Raw genomic sequence first — 23,777 nt, 5'->3', positions numbered from 1 at the left:
ATGATGCCACCTGGCCCAGTCAGAAGCAGCAGAGACGAAGGCTCTTGGGAGGTGAGGGTCCAGCTGGCCCTGAAGACAAGAGGAGGATGCATCAGGACCTGGAGGCCTGTCTGTAGGAACAAAACCATGAAGTGCCTACAGAAAGGCCAGGTTAAATCATTTCTGCTTGCCCTCATTTCACTGGGAAGCCATTGACACATTTGGAGGTGGTGGTGGTGGTTTAGTCACTAAGCCATGTCTGACTCTTCTCAACCCTATGGACTGTACCCTGCCAGGCTCCTCTGTACATGGGATTCCCCAGGCAAGAATAGTGGAGTGAGTTTCCATACCCTTCTCCAGGGGATCTCCCAACCCAGGGATCGAACCCAGGTCTCCTGAACTGTAGGTGGATTCTTTACCAACTGAGCCACCAGGAAAGCCTGTGAGGGATGTACAAATGGTGACACGATCAGATTTGCATTTTGCAAAGATCAGAACTGTGTGAACTGGACTGGGGTGCAGAAGGAGCAGGAAACCCAAGGAAGTGGTTATGCATCCAAATGACTGGAGATGGCAGCACAGACAATATGAAGGTCAGTGCTGGGCAGAGCAGCAGTTTTGGTGTTAACCTTTGTAGAAATAGCCTCATGGATTAGCAGTCATGAGAGAAAGGACACACCAAGTTTTCAGGCTTTGTCCTCCAAGAAACAGCATCACGTGCTCACATGGAAATGCATCAGAACTGCATGTCAGAAAGTTGGGGTTGGGGAAGCCCTTAGAGATCATACAATGAGAAAAGCAGGTTGTAAAATATGGAGGAAAACAGGATGCAGAACAAGGTCCAATCATTGCATATATTGTGCACAGGAAGGGCTACATTGAGTTCACTGTGGTGTTAGATTATCTTTGCTTTGTATATTTTCTGTGATAAATATGTAAATACTTTTGCAATAAGGGAGGAATTCAATCTTATTTTTTAAAATAAATTATCTAGTATATATATATAACTCTTTTGTTATCAGAGAGGAAGCTGAGATGGGAAAATCTCTGGACAGGAAGAAAGGAGTAATCCAATTAATTACTACCATAGAAGCCTTTTGTTGTTGTTTGAAAATGTTCATCTGTATTTGAAAACTCCTTGCCCTCTTGAAAGATTTTTTTCAAAGCTATATGCAAAGGGCCACTCACCTTATATAGCCAGCACACTATTTTAATAATTGAATGTGTCTTCCCCAAATCATAAAAGTTCCAGAGACAGAAGGGGTGTTTCGAGTCAGCTGTGCTCCAGCAAATGATTACCTGCCAGGGTCTCTGGATCTTGGCACTCCTGCCACATGGGCCAACTGACTTTTGTCCTATGCATGCTTCCTATCCTCCCTGGCCTCTCACCACTCAATGTTGGCATCCCTCCCCCAACTTGTGACAACAAAAAGTGACTCCAGACATTGCCAAATGTCCCCAAGGGAAGAATAATTCACATTGAGAACCACTGGCTTAAGTGTTGCTTACATACCTCAGGTGACACAGACCTCACTACACCTATAAGCAAGCTTTTCCAACCCGGAGTTGCTGTTGGAGAGTTCAGCATTTCACTGAGCGACCATCTGTATCCCTCCAGCTTCTTTCCTTGGGGCCAGTAGCAACTGTGTCCAATCCCCTTCCCTGTGATGCTTCTGCAGAGATCAACATAGTGCCCTGCTCTGCTCCCCATTGCCCCCCTCCACCTGCTGCCAAATCTTTTCTCTCCCAAGTTGAGCATTCCTCCTTCAGCTGTCCCTAACAGGACACGCTGGGTCTTCTGTGGGTCCATGACCACTCCAGGTCCTCAGTTACATATGATGCTTCAGGTGCTGGCTGGCTGTGGACTGATCACCTCCCTCCTCTTGGATGCTCGTTCATGTAGTCTGCAGCTACGCCACACCAGGACAGCCTTCTAAGCTGCTGGCCAAAACACTGAAGCTTTATGTGACACCGTTCTCTTGCGTCACTCTTCACACCCACACCCTCCCCCTGCCTCATTATGACTACGTTTATCCTTCTCAAATTTCACTTCACAAGAAGTCTGTAACCATGCTTGTCTCAGGAGACAGCAGGGTGGCTAGGGACAGGATGGAAGAGAAAATGAATTGCACACAATGAAGACTGCATACACATCTGTGCTTTTTAAACTTTTTGCTGCATGCATGTATTCCCTGGTCATCGTAAACAAGCCAGCAAATAGATCCATGGGACATACTTCACCTGCTTAGGGTCACCCAGTCCATCCAATCTGTCCTGACCCGTTTGGAAAGGGATGATGGATCTTCCAGAGTCCTCACTTTCATCCTCAAAGACCTTCCAATTCTTCACTTAAAGTCATCCACGAGGCCAGGTGGAAAGAGACAAGGCTAGGCTCACCAAGGCACTTTTAAATCAAGGTACTGAGTGGTGACTTTTCCAGCTGGGACCCCAGGATTCCACCCATTTCCTTCAAGAAAACAAGTTGGCCCTCCTCTAAGTCATTACTATTGCATATCTGGTTTCCCTAAACAGAGACCCACTGACTGGCCACCTCGCTTGCTTCCTCCTTCTTTCTGGGGAGTCTCTAACTGCAGGGCAAGCTGGCAGAAGTATCACCACCCAGAAAGGTGCTTCTAGAACACTCTGGTGCAACTCACTCCTCTCACCATGACCCCAGCTCCTGCAGCCACCCCACGGCACACCTGGACTGTGGCACTGAGAGTTGCTGAAGGCCTCATTCATTTAATGGCAGCAGCAAGCCATCTTGAAGCAGCAGTAAGAATTGCACACACTGGTAATGGCAAATTTATGTGATTTATTCATACAATAACTCATGGTGCACTTAACACACATACAAGGCCACATTTTCAATAGCATGGAAGAGATTAATTGATAAAACCTGTTAAGTAAATAATGAGTTTTGAATATAAATCACTCGCAAAAGGTTCTGTCCAAAACACTTGAAACAACAATAAATTAGGACAAGGGTTTGGTAAATGTCAGCCTCGATCCTGTTGCAAACCCTCTCCCCTGCATAAATCCCAGTGCCTATTGCAGGCAGGAAAAAGCAAAAGCCCTTATTAACCCTTGGCCTTTGTTCGCATTCTAACTCTTGCTCTCTGGCCAGTGCCAAGTACACTAGGCCTCATCTTTGTTTCCCAGGGCTCTGCTCCTCCTGCCCGGGCTGTGCCATGTGATCCTATGCGGGTACCTCATCCAAAGCCAAGCCAAACCACAACTGTCTTCTCCAGCTTGGACTTGTCTCCATCAGAGGCCCAGAATCACAGCCCTGAATCCGGAGCCAAGGATGGCCATCGTCTGGTGACTAGGGCCATTGGCTCCCAGCCATCTTGGGCAGGAAACCCTGTTTCAAGGAAAAGCCCTTGAGGGTGGGCTCTTGAGCACATCAAAGACTCGACAGGGAGGCAGCCTCTGCCCCAGCAAGTAAGTACATGGAAGAGACACCCAAGGAGCTTTGGTAGCTTGTGGAGGGCAAGTCCCCAACAGAAGTGAGGGCTCTGAGCATCACAACAATATGGTGACCCGAGCGCCCCTATCAGTGACAGCCCTCTCAGCTTCAAGGTCTCATTCACAGAAGAGAGACTGCCCAGGGTGGGAAGGGTGAGGTTGACAGCAGGTTCAACCACAAGGGGCTGTACCTAAGGCCCAAAGAGATGATGGGCAGAGGCCAACATTGGCAGCTGGCTTCCAGCTTAATGTGAGCCCAGGCCAGAATCTGAGACTCAGAGGAGGAGCTATAACCGGTTGGACTTGGGCACTGGAGAAGGAGCTGAGTCTCATTTGCGAATGTGTACCCCCTCGTTCTCACACAGTGAGATAGGATAGCTTGGACACCTGGCAGGCATCGCTGAAGTTGGCCTGAAGGAGGAGGGCCAGCCCCTTGCTAGGGTCTGGAGAAATCCTGCCTTCTGTAGCCAGCTGAGTCTTATCTCTCAGCACACCCCACCATTTTTAACTGCTTAGACGTGAGCATGGGCTGGGTATTTGTACACACACGTTCACAGCAGCATTATAATACCCCAAGTGCCCTCAGGGATGAATGGATAAACATAATGCAGTCTATCCATGTCATGGAACAGTATTCAGCCTTAAAAAGGAAGGACATTAAGGTACCTGCTACGACGTGGGTGAATCTTAAAGATATTATTCTAAGCGAAAGAAGCCAGGCACAAAATGCAACCAAGTGCATGATCTCACTGATATGAGGTTTACAAAGTAATCAAATTCAGAGACAAAAAGTAGAATGGTGGCTACCAGGGGCTGTGGGAGGGAAAGAATGGGCAGTAACTGTTGAATGGGGACAGTTTCACTTTTGCAAGAGGAAGAATTCTGAGGATGGATGCTGGTGACAGCGGCATTAACACTGACTGTCCTTAATCCACGGTGTGTGCACTTAATGTGTGAGATGGTAAATCGGACATTATATGCATTTTACTACAGTTTTTTAAAGCATACAGAAGTTGAGAATTTCTGTCAAGAAAAAAAAAAAGATTAATGTAGGAAGGGTGGTGCAGTCATGACAACTGTTAACCAAGAACTGCCGGCAATGTGAAAAAGCAGGCTAACATTACCTTAGACCAAAACACCTGAACACAGGATTTAATGTGGTAGGTGTCCAGGTGTCTGGAGGTGGCTACTGGTCATCTTCACCATTTCCCATGTCTTCCCAGTTTTACAAAATGAGCATATATACTCTTCTGATCATGGGGTGGAGAGACAGGGTAAATTAAGTATAAAAATCAACCACAAGAAAAGGAGAGGAATATGAATATTTATTAAATCTCTAGATTGGGATGGGTCTCATGTTTAATAGGAAAAGACAGGGGAAAAATCACATAGGAAAAGAGCAATTTGTTTGATTACTTAAGAAAGCAAAACCCGAAATTTAAAGGCAAACTCACGTGAGAGATACAAATGCCCAACAAATGTACACAGAGAACAATGATCAAGGCCATTAATAAGTAAATAATTCAAAGCTCAAATAGGATTCTACTTTCAGCTATTATTGGGAGGGTGGGGGTTTTTGTTTGTTTTTATGGTCTGTATTATCTGTATGCTTGTTTGCTTTATTTTCAGTTTTACTATCCTAAGGGAGCAGGAGAGGACTAAAATGGAGATGCTTTCAGCAGCTTGGCACTAAGTGCCAATCCTAAGGGATTAATGTGAAACACACAAAAACATTTTATTCACAAAGTTGCTTATGACAACATTATTTACAATACTGAAAATCTGGAAATTGACTAAATTGCCAATAACTGAAAGAAAGTTTAGGAAATTATGATAAAACTACACAATATACTACCACCAATATAAAGTATCTGTAATAACCACATAGGAAAATAGGAATATAAAACTGCATGATAAAGCACATGGTATGATTACAACAATGTAAAAAATTTACACCCCCAAAAGGCAAGATATTTAGTGACTATCTTGGTGTAAAATACTGATGTGTTTTCTTACCTTTTATTACATTTCTGTTCTCCATTTTTTCTAAAATTAACACATTAATTTTACAATCAGAAAAAGAAACCCTTTTATTAAAGTAAGGTGCCCACAAGATTCTTCAGTGACGTTCATCTCATCCAAGAATGCAGTCGAGAGAGTTCAGAGCCCTCATCCTCTTGGAAGTAGAGGCATAGAAGCAGGCTGAGGCAGATGATTATGTATGGATGGATGGTGAAGTGGGGAGGGAACAACCTAGGGGCGGGCCGGGAGGGAGGGATTGGCAAAGGAGAGATAGGCACCAGCTCACAGACTGGCCAGCCAAGGAAAGGGGCTTTGTGGAGTCAGGGAAGACTCTGACTGCTCAGCGGAGGTCTGTGTAGACCCAGAAGTAGGCACTAACGGTGTTCTCAAAGGGCAGGATCAAAGAGGGATTTTAGGAAGACACATGGATTTTGAGGGGAGCAGGGGAGGAAAGAGGGGGGGAGGTAAACTACTTGGGAAGGAGGTGGGAAGGGCTGGGGTGATAGCAATGGTGGTGGAAGAGGAAGAGGTCAGTTGGCAGAGGGAACTCCCTGCTCTGCACTTACATCAAACACACATGGCTCCTCGCTGGACAAGCCTTTGTGGGCAAACAGGAGAGAATCAGCCCATGGGAGGAACCTGTCAACAGCCAGGTGGATCAGGTCAATTAGTTTAGAGTTAACCTAGGGCAGCTCTGTTCAGTCCACTTTCTGCCACACAGAAAGGCTGTAGATCTGTCTCATACAGTGCCCCAGTGCCCTACCCACACTAGCTCTTGAGCACTTGAAACAGGGCAAGTGAAACAGAGATTCTGCTTTTGAAATGTTGGTTGTAATTTCATTCATGGAAATTTAAATTCACTGGGGCCTAGTGGCTACTGGTCAGCACACACGTGGCAATATTTCTCAAAGGGCACTCTTTGGAGGAGCAGGGTCAGAAGTGCAGGCTCTCAGACCGCCGCCCAGACACCCTGAAGCAGAAGCTGCCCCCTTGTGTATCTGAGCCTCTGAATTAGGGCCACTCAAGATTTCTGAGATCACTGGTCTGGGTTTCAAGTAAACTGCATGAAAGACCCCCTGGCTCAAGTGAAATAGGGATTTCTACAAAGAATGACTAGAGAACCATTCATAAAATGTGTCCAGTTCAGCAGGATTGGAGAAAAGCTATGTGATGCAATGAAGATGTGGTTTCCCTAAGCCAGGTCAAGATAAGGAATGTGGTCAGCTTTGATATGTGAAAACCAGAGAGCAGCTGCTCATCTGGATGAATGCTAGAGACGTGCACAAGTGGCTCCACCCTGGCATCAGTGTCAAAAACACAAAAAGCAACCATCACCTGTGAGCTGATTTAGAAGAGCATGCCCCTGCATGTGAAACGCAGCCGAGTTTCTAAAAGGAGACATTTGTGAAGGGAGGCCAAGGAAAGCTAAGACCTAAGGAGAGAAGAAGCATTCTGAGTCTGTGCCCTCACCGAGAAAAGAGAAGACAGAAGTTCTTCCTGCAGAGTCAGATCTACATGCAAAACACCCCCGAGCAGACCCAGCAGTGGCTTTGGTCACGCAGGTGAGAGACAGCCAGAATGCGAGTCACTCTGCTCTTTTCAGCACAGTTCAGCTTACAACTTCAGCAAGAGGACAATTTGGAGATTTTCTGATACTAGAATGTGCTTCAAGAAATAAAGAGAAAAAACAATAAAGTGTACAGATGATAGTCAACCAGGAATTCGAAATAAAAGCTTCAAAATAAAAGCTTTATAACTGTAAAGTAAGAGATAAAGGTAAATACCCTGAAAAGACATCACGAGAAACTGAACTGGATTGTAAAATTCTGCATCGAAGTGATGTGAGCAATAGAAAGGATGGAGAAGGAAAAAGAAAAGGCTGAGGGACACCATCCACAAAAGCGAAGGCTTCCAGAAGAGAGATGGGATCGGCAGAGAGGAACAGGGCCCTTCACTTCTCAAGTACAAACTGTTGGCAGAACATGAAGTCACTGAATCAATTAGAAGACTGTTGTGTCACCATATACGCGTCCACTGTAGGCTTAGTAAAAACAAAAATCTGTATTTGAAATTTTACTGATTTGAAGTAATCTTATAATATCTTGCCTTTTTGGTTACAATGTAATACAGTGCAGTAAATTAATTTGCTGTATTTTGGTTCACAAACATTTACCTTTTAAACACCAAAGCAGCACATGTAAAGAATTACAAAAAGTTACTTTGATACAGGACTACTACTCTGTTTATTAACAGAGTGCTTCACTCTTCTGATGACTACTGATGACTGATCAACATGTAGTGAACATGACCTGTGAATATCCCATTATTTTTAAGATGACATAGGCTAAGCTTATTACTACTACCTGCCTTTCCTGGTAACTTTATTTAGTGAATACAGAACCACCATCTGGGGAATTAGAAATCACCTAATATGATATTAATGAATAGCTTTCACAGTTCTCAAAAGAATTTAGAATTTACTAAAATTAATGTTATTTGTAATAGCAACTAACAGTAGACTATTTCCTTCCTGCCTCCTGGATAAATACATGTTTGCAACAAAGAATCTCCAGAGAAGAAGAATGCTAATGGTTTTGAATGTCTCAATTCAGGTGTACAGTTATGCCTTCAACTATTTTCCACTGTGAATAAAGATGACTTTTAAAGATGGCCTTGGTGTTCAAGGGTCATATTACTTGCTAACAAATTATTGTCTGTGCCAGAAAGTCTCTGAAAAATTTTAACTAAATTTCTCATACATGGCATGCCTCTAGTTTACTTAGCATTATTTATTATTTGATATAGAAATTCCACAGTAATCACCTCATGCATATTTTGTTTTTGGATTTGAAGATTTGCAATCTTGAAAAAGTTAGAGCTAGACTTTCAGGTATTGGCATCTAGCATTATTAAGTTTACATTAAAAAAAAAACCTAGGGTACATGTTGATATAATATTTTGAGTGTATCAGGCTAAATTAGATATATTATTAAATTATAAACAAAAGAACCAGGAATTTATAGTATCAAACCTAGTTTGACATGTGGTTACATTTTGAAATGTACTACATTTCACAAATAATTGAAGTATTATATTTCTTGAGTACAGTGCTATGTTCAGTTACTATGCTCTTGATAGCTGAAGCTATGACAATTTCAACTTGCTCACTCTGTGCTTATTCATTCGGTAAATAAGCTATGACTGTTACAAAAAAAATAAAAAAGAAAGAAAAGGTTCAGCCCAATTACAATGACAAAATCAAGTTGCAGCTGTTACATATTCTTAGGTCAAATTACTGATGCAGGTTTTGACTCCCTGCCCCTGGGGTTGACTCCAATAGTATGGGTAATCATGAAATAACCAGCTCTAATCCCTTCTCTCACTGGCATTATATATGATCTCTGTGGTTGGCGAACTCAAGGTATGAATGATTGGGGAAGGGTTTCACCCAGAGAATCATTATACACATTGTGATCCTGCAAAGGGTCAGAAGCTACAAAATACAGTTCCCCTGCATGGATGTCTGAAAAATTAGCCAGAAACTCCTGGGGATTGAAGCCCACCCACACAGTATACCTGTAGTCTACCGTGCGTATGGAATAGCCCATGACCTTTATATCTTCTAAGCTCGGCTTGTCAGAATTCCACTGAGGAGAGTCAGCGGGCCGAGGGTACTGGCTATAGGCAACCAACTCCCGGGGATTACCACGGACATGGGGCTCCTCTTCCTCACCACGGCCCTCAAAGAGCTTCAGGAGGTTCCGGCCTTCTCGGCACAGCTCCATGTGAAACGAGGGGATGGGGCAGCGTGGAGGAACACGGAGCCCCGCAAGTCCAGTGAGTGTGGGGAAGAGAGAAAGCAGCTCCACCAGGTCCTCAGTTTGCCGGCCTGAAAGAGGAAGCCACCCCGTGGAGCAGGTTACAGCCCCACACACTGACTTGTGTTCTTTTACAGCATTTATTTTTAGCCCAAGAGCTTTAGGAACAAAGCCAATTCAGGTCCTCACCCAACAGCAGGGGAGAATAAAGGTGCCCTCAGCTTGCTGGCACTTTTAGAAACAATTTAAATGTAGGACCCACCAGTGTGTGGGTGACTCAGACTGCTGGGCAAAGTCTGTTGAGGACAGTCTCACAGCACTGCCTGGCTGATCCCTCCTTTCTGGGTATCTGCATCTCATCCATTTCCCTCTTATTGTTGTAAAATACAAACAACATGAAATTTCCCACCGTGACCAGTTTTTAGTGCCCAGGCTGGGGGCACTCAGGACTTTCCCACTGTTGTATGGCCATGCTCACCACCCAGCACAGAACTATCTTCACCTTGCGCAGCTGAAACCGTCCCTGTGAAACGACACCTCCAGCTCCTGGCACCACCCTTCTACTATTCGTCTCTGTGTGTCCACTGCTCTAGGCCCCTCACAGACATGGAATCACATAGTGTTTGTCCTTTCGTGCCTGGCTTCTTTCACTCAGCATAATGTCTTCAGAGTCTACCCGGGTCGTAGCATGCATCAGTTTCCTTCCCTTTTAAGGCTGGACGATAGCCCACTGTATGGATGTGCCATGTTTTGCTTATCCATTCATCTGTCAATGGACACTTGGGTTGCTTCCACCTTTGGGCTACTAATAATGCTATGAACATTCTTCTACATAGTTTTTCTTGGAGTACCTGGTTTCAGTTCTGTGGGATATATACCTAAGAGTGGAACTGCCAAGTCACACGATCGTTCTATGTTTAACTTTTTGAGGACCCACCAAACTCTTTTCCACAGGGACTGGACCATTTCACACTGCCACTGGCAAGGCCTGAGGGTTCCTATTTCTCCACACCCTTGGCTGCCGTTTTCTGCTTTGATAACAGCCATTCAAACAGGTATGAAATGATATCTCATTGTTGCTGATTTATCTTTAAAGGCTAAATCCTGAACTTTATTGGGACTCCTGTTAAAATTTACTGTGACTCTGGGCCATAACTCTAGCCTTTCTGGATCTTTAAGAGTTTTCTTTATATGGCTCAATTTTATTTCCAACACATTTGGTTTGTAAGTAAAATAAAAATAAAGGTAAAGACTATTTTTTAAAAGATACCTTTACAACGGCAAGGTCGGTCTAGCACAACCACCTTAACCAGATAGTCCAGCTTGACATCACTAATAATGGCACAGGCCACCATGAAGTGTCCCCAATGGGATACAGGTGGAGCCCACAACCTCACAGTATGCAGCATGTGTCCAAAGGGTTTACCCTGAATCTAGTTCTCAGGAAGCAGTCAGACAAACCCAGACTGCGGAACATTGTACAAGATAGCTGCCCTGGATGTTTGAAAAACATGAGTTCAGGGAGATACAGGGGGCCCAGGTGACAGCCAGCCATTGTAATAACTTTTCATTCAGAGTTGAGACAGGCGTGTAGGAGGCCCCAGAGTAGGGTTCTGAAACCACCTGCTTGGGATTTAACAGGCTCACTGAAGCTGTTAACATCAGGCTCACTGAGGAAAAACTCTAGGGATCAAGGGCACAAGCCAGGAGGTTTTAGCAAGAGAAGGTGGCAGTGAGGTGCATGATGGTGGCAGTAAGTGGGAGAAATGGTGTAGACAGATTCTGAATGAAGAGTGGCAAGAGTGCTGAAAGACTGTTCATACAGCGCAGACCGTAAGAGAAAAGATGGGCCACTATCAGCATGGTTTTCTGGCCTGGGCAACCACTGCCATTTCCTGAGAAGGGAAAGAGTGTCAAAGGCTTAAAGTCAAAGGTCAAATATTCAGCTTTGGGCATGTTAGACTGGCTGTTGGAAATCCAAGTCCAAAGATCAAAGAAGACATACAGGCTTGAGAGAAAATTTGGAAAGAAATGGGATGACAGTGCAGCAACATCAATTTATAAACTGCTCAACACCTCCCCTCTGAAGTTTCAAAAAAGATTCTCAACCTGTCAGAAGATTTCTCCCAGCAAATAAAGGGCTATGGTCATGTCTTCAAACTGTTTTAACATTTTTATCAATGACATGAAAGAAGACAGTGCATGCAGCACACAGAAATCAAAGGTTCAGAAAAAAACTGGGCAGTAGAGAGCAAACTTGGAAAGATCCAGAAAGGCCAGAATGATGGGCTAGAACCAAGAAAAATTTAAACAAGAGCCATTGATGGAGGAGCTGAGGTGGCTAATGTCCCCTTGCAGAGGGCTGAGTCCCAGCTAGAAGGGCGCAGGTAATGAACTTCTGCTCACCTGTAAGGGGGAAGCCCCTGCCCCCTGCCCTGAGCTCAGAGCACACTGCTGTCATCTCCATGATGGCTCTCCCGATCTTGGGGTGGCCCCTACTCTGCCCCTCCCCCTTCCGAGCCCCCCATGGACAGGGGCCACCCTCACCAACTCTGGCTCTACCGCTCCCCTGCCCTAGGCAGAAAAATCTGCACTGGGTGGTGAGGGGGTTTCTGTACCAACTAAAGGCACCCCTGATGTCAAGCAGCATCACTTCTGCATTTCCATACCTGGCTCTGGCGCTTCTGAGATGGAATCAAAAGGGTCGAGGTAAGGGAAAAACTTCTCGCCTTCCACCGGAAGTGGGGCTGTCCTTCCAGGAACATAGAACATCAGAGGCACTCGTGTAGTGACATCAAAATTACTGTATTTCGCCCATTCTCCATGTTCACCGAGAGCCCATCCTGGTTTAAAAATCAGAGCATGACAGAATATGAATCAGCACCTCACAGCTTGCTCACTTCAGTTAGACACCACTTCATTCCCTGTTGTAAAAGCCAGAGGAAGCAAAAACTCAGCATCTAGAAGAAATTCCGCTAGAATTACCACACAGAAAGATAAGAGGTGGAGTCATTGTGACTCAAATCACACAAGCTCAGGTTTGCACTTGTGGGTGTGTACCACAAAAACAAGATCTCTGAGACTGAGGCACAGTTTCTCACATTTTAAAAAGACATGTGTATCTTTTTCAATTTTTACGAAACACCACAGACCAAAGAAAATAACTTCTGGTTCCACATGCTTAACCTTGATTTAAAAACAACTCCTAAGCCTCCTTTAAAATACCTCTTGCAAAAGACAGCTTGAATACCCCAAGCTGGCAATTTCCAGTCACTTTGAGTGCCCTTTTTGATATAAAAAATATAAAACAGAGAGACTGTACATTAAGTATTTCATATTAAAAAATAAACAAAATCATGTCAAGCTGCCATGTACAGGTTCAAGAAGGCTTCTGTAGTTCGGATGTAGGCAATCCCAGGAGGGCCCTCTGGGAAGGGCCATTTGTCATCAAGTGCAACTGCCTCAGAGCAGAAGCTAGGTTCCAGCTGGCCTGGCCTTCACAGGGCTTCAGGGGCCATGGTAGCACTGGAGGAGGAAACTGGGCACTGAGAAGGGGGTTCCAAAGGTGATGGCAGGCCATTAGGGAAACAGTGAAAACTTATGACACCTCTATACTTAACTTATGAGTCTTTATAAGGTGTAAGGTAGGCTTGTGAGAAATGACATGGAGAATTGTCTATGACATTAAGTGGAAAAAACAAACCAGGGGACAAAACAGGACATAAGCACAATCGATCTTGCCATGTTTTACAGCTATACATTATGCACATACACACTCATGACATAGAGTCCCATGTATATGCATGACGAAGGATGGATGCCTATCTGCCAGCACCAGTTAGCTCTGGGCAAGTGGGATAAAGGGCAGTGTGCTCTGTGTGCTTCTTTCTCATCACAATGAACACATGCTATGATCTAAAATTGTCCCACTTCATATATGACAATATTAGAGAATTATTTTCCTGTTTCTAAGTAGGACAGTGGTAGTATAGTCAAACTTCAAAAGAGCCAAATTTATTAGAGATACTGTTTAGAAAACTGAACTACCTGAGTCTGGCTTCAAAACAATTTGGGGATGGGGGTGTGGGTGAGGATGAGACCAACAAGACTGCTGTGAGTGGATAACTGAGGCACAGGTACATGGGGAAAGGGACTCACTGGCCCCAAACACACCTCAGAAAAGAATTCTTTTAAAAAGATATTTTCATTATTGGAACAAGTGGGAAACTGCCTTAGAGACCCAGAGTAGTGAGCCCCAGGATCCCAGCAGACAGGACAGCGGGGATCAGGCCTGAAGGCCATGTTGGGCTCTGCCAGCATTGTTCTGCACCCTCCTCAGACAAACTAAGAGTCCTCCAACCCTCTCGGTGAGAAATGGGGGCTCCTGCTGAGTTCACCAAGAAAGAAAGATTAATATGAGGTCCATCCCACCTACCCACTTCCACCAGCTAAGATACTTCTTTGACTCAAAAGAGGCCTGGCCTCCATGGAGAGAAGTCCTGGGTCTAACAAGGTGGATACAAAAGCACCCAAGACTGCAGACTCAGGGCACTCCTGATTCACGGAAGAGAATACACATCTATTTCACGCAAGCTAGGGAAGTTTTCACAGACAAGTTCAGATGCTTTGAGTAACTCGCCAGGGCCATTTCAAAACACTTACCATGATCTGAGGTAAGTGCCACGATCGTGCTGCTGGCCAGCTGAAGGTCATCCAGAGCACTCAAGAGGTGGCCGACCTGTGTATCCAAATAGGATACACAGGCAAAGTAGCTCTGGCGGATTTTCCGCTGCAGATAAAAAATAGTAATGCAAGTGACTACGATTTAATGTGTATGGCATACCCAGATACAGTGCTTGTTTGAGCGCCCCTCCTGAGCCCCAGCCCTTTGGTGCCCTTGGTGACATTTTCAACAAGAATAGAACACTCATTCCCTCCCCATACCCTCGCCTCCACGTATGTATGTGCTAAGTTGCTCAGTCGTGTCTGACTCTTTGTGACCCCATGGACTATAACACTCCAGGGTCCTGTGTCCATGGATTCTCCAGGCAAGAATACTAGAGTGGGTTTCCATTTCCCTTCTCCAGGGGATCTTCCCGACCCAGGGATTGGAACTGCATCTCTTATGTCTCCTGTATTGGCAGGCAGGTTCTTTACCACTAGTGCCTTCCACAGCCACAGCCAAATTACCACTTTTGGGGGCAAATCAGCAAATCAGCTTTCACTTTTGGGCACAGATCACAGTGGATAGATATGCCTCTTACTATTCACTTCTGTCTCCTTCACATATCCTTGTGAGTCCCAGGAAATGACCATGTACACAGAAACTGACGCCTCAACCTCCCAAACTCTGAAGTGAAGTGAAGTGAAGTGAGGTCACTCAGTCGTGTCCGACTCTTTGCGACCCCATGAACTGTAGCCCACCAAGCTCCTCAATCTGTAGGATTTTCCAGGCATAAATACTGGAGTGGGTTGCCATTTTCTTCTCCAGGGGATCTTCCCGACCCAGGGATCGAACCCAGGTCTCCCACATTGTAGGCAGATGCTTACTGCCCCAAACTCTGAGAGTCACGCCAAAGATGCCATAAAGCTGTACTCATATCCTGGGCTGCTCTAACAAAGTATGACATATTTGGTGGCTTAAAACAACAGAAACGGATTGTCTCCCAGTTGTGGAGGCCAGAAGTCTGAACTCAACGTGTAGGCAGGGCTGGGCTCTCTCTGAAGGCTCCAGGAGAAGAATGTTCTAGCTTAGGGTGGTGGCTGCAATCTCTGGGGCTCCAGCCTCTGCCCCAACCACCCGTGGAGTCCTTCTGCTGTCTCTCTCCTCTTCTCATGAGAACCCCAGTCACTGTGGATGTGGGCCCAGCCTATGACAGCATGAGCTCACCCATGTCACATCTTCCAAACAAGGTCACGCTCTGAAGCCCTGGGGGTCAGGACTGTCACAGATCTTCCTGAGGGACACAACTCAACCCTAAGGGGGGCCATGAGCAGGCCTCTCCTCTGGGTCGTTTGTCACCTGGCAGGAGATCATAGCCATGTTCTCTCCAACAAGCTGCCTACCACGCACCCTCCCCAGACTCTCGGCCCAAGTGGCTCCTGGAGCAGAAGGTGTCTGCTGACCTGACTGCCCCTGCCTTTTTCATGGGAAGGAAGAAGATCATGTTTTCAGTGTCTTCCTGGGCCGCCTGCATCAGAATCCCCATGAAGATTTGTGGGCTGCCCGGTGTCCTGGCCCCACTTTGACTCAGAGAGCTGGAAACTGGGAGTGGAGTCCGAGAACCTGCATTTCCCACAAAGCACACCTGGCGATTCCAACGGGAAGACAGTGTGAAAACACTGTTGTCTGCCTTCCCATGTAGAGGGCCCGTTGGAATGTTCATGTGGTAACAGAAGGGCAGGGCCACATATGGAATATTCCAGAAAGTGTGTCCTCAACATCCGCTTTGCACTTCAGGGAAGAGGGGCTGACAAGTCAGCACAAGGATTCCAACTCCTGAATTGCTCTATCCCCACATCATGACAAATGGACCCCAGACACAGCAGCTGGACAGCGCTGGCCATGTGTGTGCCCTGCTTCCTCTGCAACAAGGCCCCATTACTAAGCCACCTCCTTATACCAACGGGTGCACGTATCAGCTTTCCCACAGAGGAGACTCACCAGGACCAGCAAACCCAGAGTTTCAGCTAGCACAGGAGTCACCAACCACCCTCCACCTGACAGACTGTCACCTGGATTCAACAGCATCTCCCATTAGTGAGGGTCACCCAGGCCTCATCTCCATCCTGGGGCCCCAGCCAGTGAGTTCCCAAGTCTCCCGACAACCCCCTTCTTTGGAATGGGGATGCTGAAGGGGAGATTTGTCAATCTACCCAGCACATCCACCCCTGACCCTTGTGCTCCACAGGATGCTTCACACATAGAAACTTGGTACCTGAAAATCAGCAGGAATAGGGCCATAGGGCACACTGAGATTTAAGGCTTGGACGTCCTCCCGCTGCCTGAGATCCATCCAGGGGTTGTAAGCCACCAGAGGAAGACCAGCAGGGACCTGGGGGTCAGGAGCCAGGCTGACGTTCTCCAAGGGATATAGCTTCTGAAATTCCTTGGGGGAAGAGCACACAAAGCCACCAGGATGTCACTCTTCTGGCAAAGGCACAGGCTGGGCCTCATCTCTGCACCTGTGATGCACTGACACAGGTGTCTCCCCGCCTGAAAGTCACTGTCATGAGACACCAGTGCTAATGAAATCACTTGACTGGTTTCCTGCAAACCAATCAGTGACAGCTCTCTTCCTTCATAGGGACCGATGCCCTCCTATTTCTGTCACCACCTCCCCTCCAACTAGAAAACATGTGGAGAGTTGTTGCCAGCTCCCCGAACCACTCTCATGTTCACAGTCACTGGGAGAGCTCACAGGCTATAACAGTGAAAGCATATGAGACACAGCAAAGGGGACAGTCTGGGGGACACCAGGAACAGCCCCAGTGCAGTCACACAGGATGTGAGTCATTCCCCCAGCAATGAATTGCTTGACATTTATGCCACGCTGCCAGCAGGGAAGCAGAGGATCATGAAAGCCTCACCGCCTAGGGCTTTTACAAGGCTGGTCACCCAGGTACTTTCTGCCTGCACAGATCAAAATCCCAGACTTGAGGCAGGAAAGCAGGGGTTTCTGTGGACAGTCCAGGCCTAGAGAGCCACTCAGCAGTTTTGGGAGAGGGGAGAACACTCACTCCCAGGAGTCAGGTTCCCCAAAGCTGGGCCAAGGTCAAACCTCATGAGCAGGCCCAGAGGTAGGCTAACTCCTTCTGCATGGGACACAGAAGTGAGTCCCCCTCTGGCAAGGGGGCTGACAGGTCCTGTAAGGAAGGCCCGATGCCCTGGGCCAGTCAAAGGCAGACAACCACAGCATCAGAGAGCAGCCTCTGGTCTCCACTCCCATCGCAAATGACAGGCCTGCTTTGTGAAACCAAAAGGATGGGCTGCTTAGGCCCAGGAAAAAAATGATAGGGAAAACTGAAAAATATTCTGCAAAAGAAGTGACTACATACTCTAAATAATATGCATGTAAGCACAGGATTTGAGGCTCGAACAAGCCACACAGGGCCCTGTGTTTCAAAGCTCAGGGGAAAGGCAGTAAAGTTGACTAGGGTTGCACAGCCCCTGGAGGGGTGTCCCAGGGACCATCCCTTATTGTGGGCTAGGGTGGCCGGCTCTGCCGCCCTTCTCCATGATGATTTCACCATCCACCCCTACATGACTCACTGTATCCAAGGAAAAAACCCTCCAGTGGAGGAAGGAGAAAACACAGCGTTTCCAACTAGATTACTATCCTAAGTCTCCTTCTTAGCCTTGACCTCTGAAACCCAGCATCCCACCACTGAGTACACCAGTGCCATCAGGCAGCCCTGGCGACTGGGGATGGCCAGATGTGGCCACCTTTACAATGACCCAGCTATCATAGCTGTGCTGGATCAGCCCTCAGCCAGCTCTTCACCTTGGGGTATCTGAAGGGGATGTGTGGCTTATGGTACCCCACAGCCAGGAAGAAAGGACTAGCCAATGTTTTCATCTTTCCCAACAACTGTATAGCTTGCTCAGTGCTCTGCATATCAGGCAGGGTGCCCTCAGGCACATCCACCACATCCACGGGGCACAGCAGGTTGGCATGGAGTTCTCCATCCGGTCCCCTACAGGTCTTTCAAAACAAAACATATAAAATCAGCTTTTTAAATGCAAGAAACAGAAACCATGAGAGTTTCACACAACCAATTCAGCTTTTTTACCTCTAGAACATTAAGTATTAGACTAGACAGGCACACAGAAAGCAGTACCGAAACACAGAAGTGCTTCTTGTTTTCCAGGCAGAGGCCAGAAGTCCACCAGCACTTAGCTTCCTGTTGTGTATCTTCTGTTTCTACATCATAATTAATTAAAGGAAACCCAAGTAAACTAATGATAAAAAAAATAGCTGTCTCCAACTCAACAATAAAAAACATAGACAAAGGACTTGAATACATATTTCCCAAAGAAGATAGACAGATGGCCAATAATTACATGTAGAGATACTTAATGTCATTAAGGAAATGAAAAAAAAAATGTTTTCAATTTCAAAGCCAGACTAAAGCTTCTAAGTGACAGGGCTGCAGTTAACTGGATAAAGTGATAGTTGGTAGAATTTTGAGGTCCTCATGTACATCATGCACAGGATGGAACTGAACCTACTTCTTCATTTCCTAAAGCAGACACGTTGGCCACAAGGCCAATTTCAGTTTGGACCATGGTTTCTACCTCACAAACACCCAAAGGCAGTGGCAGCTGCTGCTAGATCTCTCTGAGGAGCATCCTTTCACAGGCCTGCCTTGTCCACACCGCCCTGGCCAGGACAGCCACCACCTGCCTCTTAGTACCCACTCAGCTGCCATATTCACATGGTCTGCAACACCCCTGGGGATGTGGTGCAGTCAGACCCATCACTTTTGAGAATGATATGAGGGATGGGTTCATGGACCTGGCATTTGTGAGGACACTAAAAGTAGGGAGATGATCTCAGGGAACAGAAGGCTTGAGATGCAGTCTTCCAACCTTATTCTGTTAACACTCAAGCCACTGGCCAAAGGTCAGAGCCCCCTGACTTTCACTGTATTCTGAAATGAAAGTTTTCATGAGTTTAGAAAATTCTTCTGCACCCCACCAATCTCCCCCAGTCCACACCCTTCTCCCACATGATGGCTCTAAAAACCTCCAAGAAACATGTCATTTCTCAGTGCTCTAGCTGGTGTTCTGAATTTCTTAAATGTGAGTTTTAGTTGCATTGATACATTGGGGGGATGGTGAATCCTCTGAACCGTCATTAAGATTCCTTATAGACTCCTTTTTTTCATAATGCTCTAAAATTTTAAAGCCCCTATCAAAGGTCTCAGCACCAGAACACATCCATTAGGCCCGAGACAGAGAGACAGACAGTTGGAAAGCCTTTCTCCCCATCTGGGCTGAGGCGCTCACAGCACAGGTCTGTCTTCTCCCTTCCATGTCTCACCATCTCCTCTAATCCTCTGCACAGAGCTTTCTCCAGAGGGAGCACAAAGGAGCCATTAAATAAGTCTTACACATTAGAGCAGAAGTTTCTAGAGTGACACATCCCAGCCAGCTTCTAAAAACTCAGCCACCTCTCCACTGGACCTAATGCTAAAGATCCTAACACTTGTCTCTGTCAAGTCATGAACACAAACCAAAGCCACAAAGCTCACCATAGAACCAGCTAGAAGGAACATAGAATACATGCAATAGTTAACTTTAATCTGGTAGACAGAGAATAAGAGGTTCCTCTTCAGAACAGTACCCCTTTCAGAGCCTCACCTTGGTGTTTTCATACTTTTCAGAGGAGGGATGATAAGGTGGAACAGACCAGCTATATGGAGAATCATCACTATGATTGGAAGATATCCCTTGGGGGGAAAAGGAAAAGTCATTAAATACAGCATGGCGGGTCCCTCAATGCCCTCCCCACCCAAAATGTACACTTTGCACACAACTGGGGAAGGGCCAACCCCCTCTTCTGGCCTCAGTCGCCTCATCTATGAGATCAGGAGCTAGGCCAGATGACAAGAAGTCCCCACAGGAGCTGTCCCTCTGGGCTTCTTCCTGAGCCCTGAGTATTGGACCTGGCCCCGAAAAGCCCTCGCTGGCACCTCTCCCCACCCAACGAGGAAGGCAGCAGAGGCACGGGCACAACCAGGGATGGCTAGGCCAGGGAAGGCTCCATGAAGGGGGCGCCTTGTTGGATGCCAACCAGACAGGAAGCGAGGGGAATGGGACTTGAACCCCTGACTTAGGACATCAGGGCCAGTGCTCGTTCATGACGCAGAAACCCACCCAAGCTCAGTAGTCCACAGTCTATTTGGGAAAACAACATAACAACGTGCAACACCCAGGAAGGACGGCAGCTGTCTGGGGAGGAGAAGCACTGTGGAAGCGGGGAGCCCTGGGCACAGAGGGGACATGGGTCCAGGCAGGGGGGGCAGTGAGGGCCCTGGACAGAGGGAGGGAGAGCCTGTGTGGCTCAGTGGGGAGGAGCGAGGGCAGCACGGGCACACAAGGGGACTGCCGTGATGAGCTGGGCAAGCTGGGCCTGAGGCAAAGGCGCAGCAGGCAGAGGGCTTCTCAACAGCACAGGCACCAAGATGTGGCTCATAGACCTGCTCCAAACCCCAGCACTGCCCTCCGTGCCCGTGCAACCTCGGGCGAGTGACCTGACCTCCCCAGCCTCAGTTTCCTCCCTGGGGAAGTGACACCCATGAGAAAACCCCACCCCCAGCCTGCCAGAGGATCAGGGCGGTGGCCAGGCACTCAGTCAGGGAGGCCAAGTCAGCCTCGAGCAGGCCCCTCCCTGACAGAACCGGTTCTTGAGAACAAAGACTCTCTTGAAAAATGTGTCTTCACGAGGGCTGCAGTGCTACATTTGTCCCCACTAAGACAATCCCATGAGCTCATTCTTGGGAGGAAGGAGGCCCCCTTCCTGAAGCACCATCTCCCCTCCACTGTGTCTCCTTTCTCGGGCTCTCCCTCCAGTGGTGCTCAGGCGAGGGTGTCAAGATGGGAGCAGAAAGTTCTAGTGCTGCCAGCTTTTTGGCCACGCAACATGATTCCTGGCAGATTCGCCTTCAAAACTGGGCCCAATTTTGCAGCCCCTCCTGATAAGTGCTACATGGGACAGAGCTTGGGCTCACAACGCACCCCCATGCTCCCCTGGGAAAGGAATCAAGGCAGCTGCCACTCCAGCTTCCCAGAGGAGGAATGGGAGAATCAAAGATGATGAATGATTTGCCCAAGGTCAACTGCACAGCTAAGCAGTGGCAGGATTGAAGGCAGGAGGAGAAGGGGATGACAGAGGATGAGATGGTTGGATGGCAGCACTGATTCAATGGACATGAGCTTGAGCAAGCTCCGGGAGTTGGTGATGGACAGGGGAGCCTTGTGTGCTGCAGTCCATGGGGTCGCAAAGATTTGGACACGACTAGGTGAGGAACAACAACAAAGCAGTGGCAGAGCTGGGACTAGAAGCCAGGGGCCCGCACCCCACTGCTACTGTCCATCAGCAGTTCACTCTGCCTCCAGAGATGCTCATCCAATGGAAGTGAGGGAACCTGAAAACAAAGGGACTAAACTACTATACATGTCTCTGTTAGACCACCATGCTGCCATTAAAAATGATGGTGTGAATAGTCACTACATGGGAAAATGTTTGTGCTTAAAACACTCACAGCATATAACTGTGTATACATATACAGGAAAAGCTCAAATCAGAAAAATAATGCACTCATCAAAATACAACTCTTCTCCATGTGCCACAAGTAATTCATATTCTTTAGTTTATACTTTCCTTCTTTTCCACCCAACTTTTTGCAAAATTTAAAGTATGTGCGTCAGCATTCTCATTTTGGCATTAAAGAGAGCCAGTTCACCAGGTAGTGTTGAAGTTCAGAGACCCTGGTACCAGCTCACTCCCCTCTTTCTGACCTAACTCACAGACAGTGGGCAGACACCCCCCCCAAAATTGCAGCCTCTTCACCAGGCAAGTCAACAGAGCTGCCCAGATCTTACTTTACTGCCAGGGAGCCCAGGGTACAGGGGGTCAGGTGCAGAGCTGGACTCACAGGCAATGCTGGCCCCCGCTTCCTTCCCCCCATCACCAGTATCCAAAAGGAAGAAAAAGCTCTTCTACCATTTCTCACTTTGGGTGAGAACACAAAGTCAAGGTGAGAAGTGCTACCTTGGACAAAGACATCAGTGACTAACAAGGTGTCCATCGAGCCCAAAAAGGCCTCTGCAGAGAGAGCTCCAACCCCAGGAGGGGTCTCCAGTCCCCAGGCACGAAAAAAGAGAGAACCCAGACTCTGCAGGGCAAGCAGTACCAGGGTGAAAGACTTTTCCAACCGACATGGTCACGTAGCCGTTCTCCTTGAAGTACTGGGGGATGGTGGAGAAGTTTCCAGCGTGCACCCTCCAGTAGGAGTTGAAGTCATACAGGCGGGTAGTGTCTGGTCTCCTCCCAGTGAGGAAGGACACGCGGCTCGGGGCGCACACGGCTTGCTGGTAGGGAGCAGAAGCAAAAGGACACGTCCTCAGAGGAAAACAACGTCTGGCAGCTAAAAGGTAACCAGGCAACCTCCCGGGTCCTCAGCTAACAGCTTGGCGGCTGAGTCATGCAGATCTCAAAGCCAACCAGCTGGATTTGGGCCTCATGCCAGAAAGAAGTCTTTCCCGAGAGGAGCGGAAGGCCTCAGCCCCTCCATCCAGCAGATGACTGTGTCCTTCTGCCTGATGGCGTCTCTCTGGGGCCCGGAGCGGGCAGGGTCTTGGGGGGCACAGGGGGTAGGACCACCATGGCAGCACCCCCTCCTTCTCAGCACCAGGCCATCCCCACTGTGGGGAAGAAAGCTGAGCACGACAGGACCAGGACACACCCTCCACCCCAGGAGAAGTTCCCTTTGAAGGCAACCAGCTGTCTTGCCAGTGGACAACCAGGTTTTCTCAACCACCATTTCCCCCTTAATAAAGAGACGCCATCCCACAACCCTCAGTGCACAGTGGGAGGGGGGCACACCCAGAGGTGCCCAGACATACCTGGGCAAAAGCATTCTGGAAGAGAAGGCTGCGGGAGGCCAGCTGGTCGATGTTTGGGGACCTTATGAGCTTGTTCCCGTAACAGCCCAGGGAGGGGCGTAGGTCATCCACGATGATGAGAAGGACATTCAGAGGATCTGCACGGGGGAAGGGCTTCAGTGAGATCACCTGGACTGACACCTAACCCCCACCAGTGGCAGATGCTAGGGTACCAAGAGGCCTAAGGCTGGCACCGGAGCCTTGACAGCCCAGCCAGCCAAGCCAGGGAGAGTGGAAGCGGGCGCACAGAGGAAGCCCCAGTGCTGGGTGGCAAGCAAGGTTAGGCTCTGGCCATGGCCTCAAGCCTGGATGAGGGAGGGAGGGAAGGAAGGAGAGTAAGAATAGGGAGGGAGGGCACAAGGGATGGGAGAAGCGATGGCGGGTAGGAGGGAGGGGAGGAAGGATGGACGGAACGGTAGGAGAGAAGGACCGAGGGAGTTAACGGGGGACCTAGCCAGGGAACGAGAGACGGAGCCCTGCAATAGGGAGCCCTGCAATAGGGACGAAGGACGCACCTGTGGCGTTGCCTGGCGCCGCGGGTTCGCGGGAGGCACAGACAGCACCCAGCACCAGGCCAAGCCATAGCAGGGAACGGCTGGGTGGCGGCATTTCTGCCCCAGAGCAGCCGCTCCAGGGCGACGGCTACAGGTTTCGGCAGGGCCGGGCCGCCCCCGCCTCCTATCCCTCATCGGAAACTCGGGAAAGCGGCGAGAGACGGCTACAAGCCGCCGCACAAGCCGAGCCCGGGCCGAGCGCGAGTACGCCTGCGCGAGATCCGGGCCACAGTGGGCGGGGCCCTGACTCTAGCGAAGCGCCCG

General features: G+C 48.0%; 1 protein-coding gene across 2 annotated transcripts in view; it reads right to left on the bottom strand.

The window, feature by feature from the left end:
* The window catches only part of IDS (iduronate 2-sulfatase), a 27,219-nt gene extending 3,488 nt beyond the window's left edge, over positions 1–23,731 (bottom strand). The window contains exons 1-9 of one of the 2 annotated variants that reach the window (XM_043458140.1): positions 23,475–23,731; positions 22,921–23,057; positions 22,209–22,386; positions 19,654–19,742; positions 17,792–17,992; positions 16,226–16,396; positions 13,950–14,076; positions 11,957–12,130; positions 4,752–9,358 (exon numbers count right to left, since the gene is read on the bottom strand). In XM_043458140.1, coding sequence (XP_043314075.1) covers positions 8,886–9,358; positions 11,957–12,130; positions 13,950–14,076; positions 16,226–16,396; positions 17,792–17,992; positions 19,654–19,742; positions 22,209–22,386; positions 22,921–23,057; positions 23,475–23,568 — 1,644 coding nt within the window. In that variant the 5' untranslated portion in view covers positions 23,569–23,731 and the 3' untranslated portion in view covers positions 4,752–8,885. Of the gene's footprint in view, positions 1–4,751; positions 9,359–11,956; positions 12,131–13,949; positions 14,077–16,225; positions 16,397–17,791; positions 17,993–19,653; positions 19,743–22,208; positions 22,387–22,920; positions 23,058–23,474 lie in introns of those variants that run through there. The other variant, XR_006267421.1, reaches the window with a different exon arrangement.
* Between the last annotated feature and the right edge of the window lie 46 nt (positions 23,732–23,777).

This window comes from Cervus canadensis, chromosome X (genome assembly GCF_019320065.1).
Source record: "Cervus canadensis isolate Bull #8, Minnesota chromosome X, ASM1932006v1, whole genome shotgun sequence".
Lineage (NCBI taxonomy): Eukaryota > Metazoa > Chordata > Mammalia > Artiodactyla > Cervidae > Cervus > Cervus canadensis.
The sequence above is the reverse complement of the archived record's forward strand: the minus strand, read 5'-3'. Positions and strand labels throughout refer to the sequence as shown.